This window comes from Camelina sativa, chromosome 4 (genome assembly GCF_000633955.1).
Source record: "Camelina sativa cultivar DH55 chromosome 4, Cs, whole genome shotgun sequence".
In the NCBI taxonomy this organism is placed as follows: domain Eukaryota; kingdom Viridiplantae; phylum Streptophyta; class Magnoliopsida; order Brassicales; family Brassicaceae; genus Camelina; species Camelina sativa.
The window spans coordinates 5797084-5807735 of NC_025688.1; the positions used below are offsets into that span (position 1 = coordinate 5797084).

The window sequence follows — 10652 nt, forward strand, 5'->3', positions numbered from 1 at the left end:
GGACTCACCGACTTGATGGCTTTGATCTCTGCTTTAGAAAAAGGGGGATAGCAATGAAGGCACCTTGGGATAGCAACTGCGAGAAAGAAGAAGAATATGGAGAAGATTAGGAAAAAATCCAGAGTAGAGAAAAAGGAGGGTGGAACAAGTTCGGCTATCGTAGGATCCTCGAAAACCCCCTGAGCGGCTTTCAGAAAAAAATAAGACTTCCCCCAGTTATAAGTTTTCCCTTTCGCCCCTTCGATGAGTGGTGGCTTCATCGCCGACCCCATGTAGTATTCCACTTTTTGTTAGCAGGATTTAGTCACGTAAGCTCCTCGAAGTAATCACAGCTAAGTTTGACACCTCCCGTCTCGGCCAGAATTGAGAGACCAACCGCGTTACGAAAGGTTACTGGAGTAAATTGGGAAATGGCCGCTTGCCTCCTGGCAAAGTATCTCATCAAAAAGGAGGGCAGGGGAAAAGTAAGTTCTTAGTCGGTAAAGAACTTTTTAGAAAGACAAATGAACCTCGGCGGCGCGTCCAACTATCTGTTCTTCTAGGCAGGGATCGTGATGTCAGGTTGGAAGGACAGTTTCCCAATCCTGACTGCATTGGTAGGCTAGTCCAGCTTGGAATTGGTTCTAAGGACATAGGAGAGAATATGTCCCTTGGCTCCTGGAGGGATTGCGATGACAGGTAGAGAACCTCGTCTAACTATTTGATTCGTCGGAATGTCAAGATCGTCCAACGGCTCGTGAATCAAAGAAATTTTTTTGAAACAAAGACGGACGAGCCAGAAACAGCCGTGTCAGGAGTCAAACGGTGCTGGAACTCAACCTTCGATGACAGTTCAACCGAGGGAGACGAGCCCGAGGTATCTCGAATGGGTTTCGTCAGAGATCTTGAAAGACAAAGCTGGATCCAGTCGATCCGTCGGAATCAAAGTAGGTAACACGACGAAGGTGGCTAGCAACCGAAGAATTAGACAAGGCAGATTTAGAAAAAGCCGTGAAGAGAACACAAAAAAAAAACCTAAGGCTGACAATAAAAAAGAGGACGAAAGAAAAATACCCTGCGAAAGAGAGGTGAAATAAAATATATGAGAAGAGAAAAGGGGGGTGCTTATAGAGAGGATGGATCCCCGAAGCGTCATGATTACTGATTCAAAAATTCGCGACGTTTGGGTTGCCGAATCTCATGTGCTAGGGATAACCACATGCGACGATTGGACCGTTTTACCTTGAGAACCGGGGAACCCCACTCGCGACCTTTTGATTGCCCGATATTTGTCTGATAGGCGGAGACTCGCACGAAGGAGGTATAGAATTAAGAGTCGACCGACCCCAATGACAAAAAGGGATGGGTAGGTCATCGATGTAAGGGGTAGCTAGAGCCACTCGAACTTTCCAGGATAACCATGGGACGAGCCAACATTCACATGTAGAATATGACAAAATTCAAGCTCTCCGCACGAAACTATGAACTAAAGGGGTGGGACTACTTTTGGGGACTACTTTCAAACTTTCTCAAAAAATCATACACAATATTCTTTTGTTTACTCAACGCTTTTGTCAAAAGATATTGTTTTATTATTAGAAGTTTTTTCATTATTATAGTGGGTCTGTTAATTTCCTTTTCGCCAGCGACATAAACCAGCAACAGCGACAGAAAGTTGTTTGTTTGCCTGTCGCTAGTTTACCAACCAATCACCAGCAATCAGCGACCATAATTTTTAGTCGCTAAAATTTTCATCGATCAGTCGCTGAAACTAGTCGCTAGATCCAGCAACAGGCAAACGAACAACATAACGACCAAAAAAAATAAAAAGAAATAAAAATTGATAAATTAAATCTGAATAAAATTAAAGTTAATTAAATAAAAATATAACTACATATAGTTATTAAAATTAAATTAAATCTAACTAAATAAAATAACAAATTAATTTGAATATATTTAAATAAAATTCTAAAAAAATCAGTTATAAACAAATTAAATTTAACAATATTAAAATGAATAAATTAAAAAATAAAATTCAAATTAATTATTTAAAAATATGTAAATATGTGTTTAATTTATTTTCATGGGTATATGTAATTTAAATTTTTAAATAAAAATATAAGTTATCAAAATTAACTTTTATTAATTTTAAAAATATAGATATATAGTAATTAGTCGCAGCGACATGCAAACGAACAACTCAACGACAGTTTCTAGCTACAGTCGCTATAGTTGCTAGCGACAGGCAAACGAACAACATATGTTGTCGGTGGAATCTGTCGCTGGTCGCTGATCGATGTCACTGATCCAGCGACAAGCAAACGAACAGGGCCAGTATATATATTGCAGGTTTTTTCACAGATTAAGATCTTACCAATTAGTGAATATGTTACGAATTAGTGAATTTGCAATTTGAGAAAACTCATCAACTATAGTACATCCACGTCGTTGGAGTAGTTAAATAATTATTGTAATCTCAGCCTAATTAAATAATTACGAAATAATGCACTCGTGGTTTGATGAGCTTAACGAGATGATGATGGTGGTGGTGGAAGAATCATACGTGACAGAGAAATCATATGTGACGGTTCATAGTTCTTTCTCGGTGGTGGTGGAGGAATCTAACGTGACGGGCCATGGTTCTTTCTTGGTGGTGGTGGAGGATTCAGACGTGACGGTTCATTGATCTTGCTCGGTGGTGGTGGTGAAGGAAGGAATTGGACGTGATGGTTCATTTATCTTGCTCCTCGGTGGTTGTGGTGAAGGAATCGGATGGGACGGGTCATGGATACGTGACGGGTCTTCTCTATCTTTCTAAACTCGATTTGCCCTCTCTTGGTCTGTTAATTTTTCTGGTTCTGTTTTGCTCTGTTTTGGTATTTTAGCTTGTGATCGTTGCTAAAGGTTAGACCTTCGATCTAAATAATTGTAACTCTGTCTTTTTTTTTTTGCTAGGTATTTGAGTTTGGTTGAGATGGGTGGAAATATGATGGAAGATGATTAGGAATTTGCGATGTTGTCAAAGGGTGACTCTTCTTCTCCGCCTCCCAAGCTCGGACCTACGTTCATTATTTCTTCATATTCTACAAAAACAAAAAACAAAAAGTCATGGACTATGATGAGAGTGTTTACATGATTTTTTTATGAAGAAAATAGTATAGAATCCTAAACCAATAACATAATAGTTGAATTTATTAACAATCCAAAGATTTTTTTTGTTTTACTTGAATAACATAAAATTTTAATGACTTGATAAAACTCTTAATCCAATAACACTAGATTTATAAAGACTTTAGATAATTTTTTTATAAACCAACAACTAATAACAAGAGAGTTTTTAAAAGTTTTAATTAAATAACAACATATTTTACATAACTTTTAAAGTCATTAAAATTTTATTTAATTCTCGAAGCAATAACCCCACCCCTCCCTTATATTTGTAAAATGAACTTTTAATACTTTTTCCTTAGACACTATAATTTAATATAATTTAATTGTGATCCGATTTGGACATCAACAGGTAGACAATAATACTGTAAGCATTTCATCATCATTCAGGTCAATCATATATATTATCAATAAATTTGTTTCTTTATAATTAATAGAGGACCCCAAGTGTCAATGTGAACCAATTCAAAAGCTTTTCACTTATATGATTTAATGATTTGAAAGGTAAATGTTTTTGTTTCGACAAATGACAAATACGACAATGAACTTTAGCTTTATTGACATTCGATTTAGATAACAGTAAAACATCACAGAGAAACTCTATCTTAGCAAACGATGGATGTCCTAACCTTTTATGCCACATTTCAGAATTATCGTTTGAAGTAGAACAGACAGACTTACCAGGAAAAGCAGAGCAAGACACATTAACAAGAGACTTATCCAAGTTCAAGACATATAAATTTGCGACTTGACTACCGTTCCCAATCATTAGGTCATGAGTAAGATCTTGTATCATACATTCATCAGAAGTAAAACTCACTTTAGACTTCAAAGATTTAGTGATAACACTAACACTTAGCAAGTTAATTTTACATTCAGGAATATGTAACACATTATAAAGACACAAAGCATCAGTAAGTTGAATATAACCAGTTCCCTCTATTTTAACTGTTTGACCATTTGGTAATCTAACAAAAGTTCTATCTAAGGCTTGGTACTCTATATAAAGTTTTCTTTCATGAGTAACATGGTGACTAGCTCCTGAATCAATGACCCAAGCTCTAAAAGCAACTCTGTTTCATGAGGTATAGAAGATGTCAACATGTCATAAAAAGTGAAATCATATAAAGATAGGAAAGTACCAGATATCTGTGAGATAGAAGGTACAAAGTTCAAAGTCGAGGCTATAGCTTTGTCAGGGCATGAAGTGATACTGGGAGATTGAAGCTTGGCATTAAGGTAAGAAATCATCTGTTGGAGCTGATCATTCGACATTTCTCCATGCACCTCTGTCCCCACTTGATCCTTCTGATCCTTAATCTGACCAGTACTCGCCAAATGTGCTTCCAACGTAATTGTTCTTCTTAGCTCTTGGATGACCAGGCGGATATCCGTGAATGTAACACTTGTCCGCAGTGTGACCAACTCGAGAACAATGAGAACATTTTGGCTTTTGAAAGTTTCCTCGAGCCATCAGAATTGAGTTTTGATCCGGAATCACAGCTTGAGACTTGAAAGCAGTAGGAGGCGGCTTTGGCCTAGAAGAAACTCCCACCAACCTTTGACTCTCATCTTGATCCAACATGTTATAAATCTCATTCAATCCTGGTTTAGGCTTCATGTTCAGTATCTGACTTCTGATACTATTGAATTCATCATTCAATCCCATGAGGAATTGTATCACATGACTCGTATCAGCTTCTTCAAGCAACTCCTTGACATGATCACAATCGCACCTCTTCACATTTCTAGACTTAGTGTTGGCTAGCTGTTCCCACAGAGTCTTCTTCTTAGTGAAGTAGCTTGACAAATCAAGTTGACCTTGTCTCAGAGTCATTACAGCTTGTTGAGTTGATACCTTTTTGGTAGATTGTTCACTTTAAATCTCGTGAACAAATCATCCAACATTTCTGCTGCATCTTGATAGTATAAGATGCTATCATAGATTTCTTTGCTCACAACTTTAAGAATCCATGACTTCACCATACTATTGCATCTACTCCAGATCTTGAAATCGTAATCACTTTCACATGGCCTAGGTAAGGATCCATCAATAAAACTAAGTTTGTTCTTAGCATCTAGACTAATCCTCATCGCTATCGACCAGCTATTGTAATTCGTTCCATCAAGAGCATGAGCAACAATCATCAAACCTGGGTGATCGGACGATTGAAGACTTAACGGACTGTCGAAAGCTTCCGATGACTTCGACGCAGATCCGTGAGTTCCATATCCTTCCGATTTGAGATTACGTTGTTGTTTCACCAATTCCACCTCTGGATCTTCAAGCACGAGTGATCCACGAGTGATCCTTACTGCAGATGCATTTATCTCAGGTGTTTCACTCTGATTCCTCAATTTTCCTCCTCTTTTCACCATTTTCGCCAAAATCAACGATGCAGAAGATGAATCGATGATGATAGAACGTTTTCGTCGGTGAGATTATGGAGAATTTGACGAAGAAGATGATGAAATCACAGAAAATTGTGGAAGAATTGCTTTGATACCATAATAGAGTTCATGAGCAAAGAGATTTTGTGAAATGATTTTCTCATTAATTCATCTAACAAACTTTACAATGTTGATCTATATACAATAATTTACAATAAACCGGAACTAATCTAAACCGGAAATCTATTCTATTAAGCTTAACCAAAAACACATTGTACCAGCTTAATTAAACACTCCTAATAATAATTATATATATACACATCCACCCATTTCTTCAGTGAGGTCTGGTGGATTTGTATTTTTCGTTTTCCAGTCGTTTCCTCTATCCCCTATTTATTTTTCTTAATCCAATTATTAACCGATTACTGTATATTGACTCTTAAACGATACTCCAAGGACCACATGAGATTACGCATGTGACATGTCGAATAATGTTTTGTTTTTTCGCAAGAAAGGAAATACTGAAGTTTTGTTCTTGGCTCGTTATTTGGAATAGTTTTGTCACATTTCTGAGTATAAGCTAAATAGGAAACGGCTAAAATTCTCTATAGAGCTTCTCACAAATGGCAATCACGGTACCTCGCTCGACCTTGGGTCTCTGTTCCGTCTCATCCTCATCAAACCTACGACAACAACGGACCTCATCCCTGAAGCATCGACTCACTTCGGTCAAATCAGTAACATCCACGACTCCTCCGCCTTCTAGTGGTGTTCAACGGAGGCGGAAGAATAATGATGAAAACGAAGCCACGGTGGGGAAGGTGGTCGAGAATCCGTATTCCAAAGTGGAGGCGGCCCGTCCTGATTTGAGGAAGAGCTTGTCGGATTTTTTGGAGGAAGCGAGAGGTTTCGTGGGAGATGGAGGAGGTCAACCTCGTTGGTTCTCTCCGTTGGAGTGTGGCGCTCAAGGTCAAGGCTCTCCTCTCCTCCTCTTTATACCAGGTTTGTCCTCTTTCTCCTTCCGATTTTGAATTCATGCCAACCCGCGTGTCGTGGTTGAGGATCCGTGTCTCATAGACGTAAGTGACCTGCCACTTGGAGTCTTGAGTTTAATCCGAGGTGAGCTTGCAAAAGGGCCTACGGATTAATAAGTCTTATTCTTAATATATTGGAAGTTGACACAATATATTTACATGGTTTCTCCAACTCATTGTTAACTGGTTTTTGAATTGCAAGTAAAATGATTCTTAAAGCCAATTAAAAAAATATAATAATATGAATGGATCTTTAGAGAGATATGATAAATTTCTTTGGTTAAATAAATTGTGATAGTTTCTACGGATCTACGATCTTTAAAACGTTACTTTTTGTTTCCTTTTTTTTTTTACTTTTTTTTTTTACTTTTTGTTTCCTGTTTTTTCTTTTTTTTTTTTTAAACAACTGAGGATGTATTGTATAACCTGCAGGGATCGATGGGACTGGACTAGGGCTCATTCGCCATCACAAGAAACTCGGGGAGTGCGTATTTTCACATTATTTCTGTTTGTCCAAGAACTTCAAGTGTAGATAGAGTTTTTGAAATATTGACATGTAAGGGTTCTTCATTTTTGATCTTGTTGTTTTGAGTAGGGTTTTTGATATATGGTGCCTACACATTCCAGTCAGCGATCGTACTCCTGCTGAAGGTACATTTTTCTCGCACTACAAAAAAATGGTTAACTGACAAAGAATACAGTTACTTGGAACTAAATACTTTTTGTATTCAGACTTGGTAAAGCTTATTGAGAAGACTGTTAAGTCACAGCACCATCGGTTCCCAAACAGACCTATATACTTAGTTGGAGAATCTATTGGAGCATGTCTTGCTTTAGATGTTGCAGCCAGGAATCCCGATATTGATCTTTCTCTGATCTTGGTTAATCCAGGTACAAAGCTCTCTGTCTGTTGGATTCTTTACTAGTCGGTGAATGTCACAAATATTTGCTCATCATAGACATTGTTTGTTGCAGCCACACATGTTAACAACTTCATTTCGCAGCCTCTATCGGGAATGCTTAATGCTTTACCAGATGGTATTCCAACACTATTGGAAGATATCTTCAATGTTAAGCAAGGTACCACTTTTATTCTCTTCTCATTCTGTCTAACTGTCTAATACACGCTATGGGATTAAGTATCATAGAAGGAACAAGAAGACTTGAGAAGCTTCTTTTGCCGACTTACTTCTATTTCCTTTTTAGATTCAATTATGGTTTTGGCAATTTTACTTAATTAGCAGTTAGAGTCGGTTGTAAGGGTCTTTATAAAAAGGGGACTCAAACATGAATAAAGATATTTTCCAGCATTAACCTAATTCTCTAGCAAGAGGCTTGGGTTAAAGGAAGCTAAGCTATTACGTTCTTTGTTTTCTAAGCTACTTAAGGCAACTTACAACGGGTCCGATTACTAGATCTACGGCAAAGGTTCAGGCTCATAACACTGTCTTGAATCATAAGTTAACCAACTAATTGAGTTTCAAGTTACATATTCAAACAATTTAGACGCATTGTCAAATAATTTTTTTGGCCAGCAAATGGGCGGAGTGGGTGGAGGGATGCTAAGAGATATCCTTGCTGTTTCAACTAATCTTCCTGTAAGTATTCCTTCTTAGAAACTTATGATTACCGACTACACAATTCAATTTCAATTCTAGAGTTCAAATTGTATTTGCAGACTCTTGGTAGGATGTTGCCTAAGGACACACTGCTTTGGAAGCTGGAAATGCTCAAGTCTGCTATTGCTTCTGTGAATTGTCACATATACTCAGTCAGAGCGGAAACACTCATACTTATGAGGTCCAATAAGTTTCTCTGTTTCATAAATTTCTGAATATCTTTTACTTGTAAGTGTTCGTGAATATGTGGTTGTTGACTATTGCAGTGGACGCGATCAATGGCTACTGAATGAGGAAGACATTGACATATACTCACGCACGTTGCCAAAATGTATTGTCCGTAAGCTTGATGACAATGGACAGTTTCCCCTTTTGGTTAGTGATCTCTCTTCATCCAAAAATAGAAGAAATATGCATTGATACATATTTGTAACCAACACAAACGCTTCAACAATCTCTTTTACATCTCATATTAGGAGGATGGCGTAGATCTGGTAACGATCATTAAGTGTACTTCTTTTTATCGCCGTGGGAAGTCTCATGATCATATTACGGATTACATTATGCCTACCACATATGAGTTAAAACAACAAGTAAAATGCCTCACTAATTGCTTTGTGACATATCAGACTATCAAGTAAAAATTTATTGTGGATACCGAATGATAAATTCTGTAGTGCAGATTGGTAGTGGCTAGTACTTCCCCTGTAATGCTGTCGACTCTTAAAGACGGAACAATTGTAAGGAGCCTCGAAGGATTACCATCAGAAGGACCTGTTCTATACGTTGGTTATCACATGCTATTGGGGTTTGACTTGATTCCAATGGTAACACAACTCATGAAAGAGAGAAACATTCACCTGCGGGGTTTGGCACATCCCATGTTCTTTTTAAATCTCCAAGACTCGTTAGTCGACATGAAGATGTTTGACAAATACAAGATGATGGGTGGAGTTCCAGTCTCTAATTTCAGTATCTACAAACTGTTGCGTGAAAAGGCTCATGTGCTTTTGTATCCTGGAGGTGTCCGTGAAGCATTTCATAGAAAGGTGATCGTAAAGTTTGTAAACTTTTTCACGGTTTCCGCATTCTTGGAGATTTTTATTTTAGAGGCTTACATGTAAAGAATAAATGCAGGGTGAAGAATACAAGCTGTTTTGGCCAGAACGATCCGAGTTTGTGAGAGTTGCATCTAAGTTTGGAGCAAAAATCGTCCCTTTTGGTGTTGTTGGAGTAGATGACATCTGCGAAGTAAGCTTTATCCTCTCTGTTCTGTTCTGCTTCCTTCATGTTTAATCGTTGTCAAGAGGCAGAAGCAGTGTCTCTGTATCTAAAATGATATAATTCTACATATGCTCTACTCTATATCTCAGATTGTCCTGGATTCCAATGATCAAAGGAAAATTCCAATATTGAAGGATTTAATGGAAATGGCAACAAATATCGCTGGCAACATAAGGTTGTTTCATTACGCACTATTTATAGATTGTTCTCATAATCCTTCAAGTAATACTCATATGAACATTGATTTTGAACGTCAGGGAAGGTGACGAGAGCGAATTGGGGAACCAAGATATCTATTTACCAGGAATTATACCTAAGATTCCAGGGCGGTTCTACTTTTACTTCGGCAAACCAATAGAAACAGCAGGTACACATTTCATCAGAGTGTATGCTCTCTACTTCAAATCACTAACCTCAATAGTCATAATGGCAGGTAAGGAAAAAGAGCTGAAAGACAAAGAGAAGGCGCACGAGCTTTACTTGCAAGTCAAGTCTGAGGTCGAACAATGCGTTGCATATTTAAAAATGAAAAGAGAGAGTGATCCTTACAGACACTTGTTGCCAAGGATGTTGTATCAAGCAACACATGGTTGGGCTTCTGAAATTCCTACGTTTCATCTCTAAAATCTCTCTTTTATATTTTTTTAAATTACGATGTGGTTCTTTATATGTTGTACACATCTAATCATATGATATTTAGAGGTTTTAGGATTAAACACTGAACTCTGAATACTAAACTCCACTTCCTCAAAAATATACCCTAAATGTAAAACAGAGAATCCAAACCTAAAAACTAATGTAAAAAGAAATTTAAAATATTGTAAAAGTGTAAATAGTGTTATTTTTGAAAGTTTCAAAATTAAACCTTAAATTCTAAATATTAAACCCTACCCTCATCAAACATTTACCCTAAATATAAAATGGAGAACCCAAACGTAAATAAAAATCGGTATATAAAATTAAAATATTGTAATTGTGTATATAGTGATATTTTTTTGGAAGTTTGTTGAGTGTGTACTATAATTTTCTAAAAAAATATTTTAGAATTATTTTAGGATATTTCTCATGATTAAAATTACCCTTTTCAAACTTTCAAATTTTTTTTAGTTATCTCAATCTTTAAATCTTTAAAATGTTTAAAATACATTATCTTTTCAAATTTTGAATTTACAATATA

The 10652-nt window shown here is 37.0% G+C and overlaps 1 protein-coding gene across 2 annotated transcripts; it reads left to right on the top strand.

Annotated features, from left to right (window-relative positions):
• Nucleotides 5689-10226, top strand: LOC104779900 (acyltransferase-like protein At3g26840, chloroplastic). 2 transcript variants are annotated; one of them, XM_010504325.2, is made up of 14 exons: nucleotides 5689-6540; nucleotides 7005-7056; nucleotides 7168-7223; nucleotides 7305-7463; nucleotides 7548-7642; nucleotides 8051-8170; nucleotides 8251-8372; nucleotides 8458-8566; nucleotides 8668-8784; nucleotides 8869-9240; nucleotides 9329-9442; nucleotides 9565-9650; nucleotides 9733-9842; nucleotides 9909-10226. In XM_010504325.2, the coding sequence occupies exons 1-14, from the start codon at nucleotides 6162-6164 to the stop codon at nucleotides 10097-10099; spliced, it is 2082 nt and encodes a 693-aa protein (XP_010502627.1). In that variant the 5' UTR covers nucleotides 5689-6161; the 3' UTR covers nucleotides 10100-10226. The 2 variants fall into 2 exon arrangements, with proteins under 2 accessions (XP_010502627.1, XP_010502628.1); XM_010504326.2 differs by having other exon boundaries at nucleotides 5690-6540; nucleotides 7548-7687; nucleotides 8108-8170.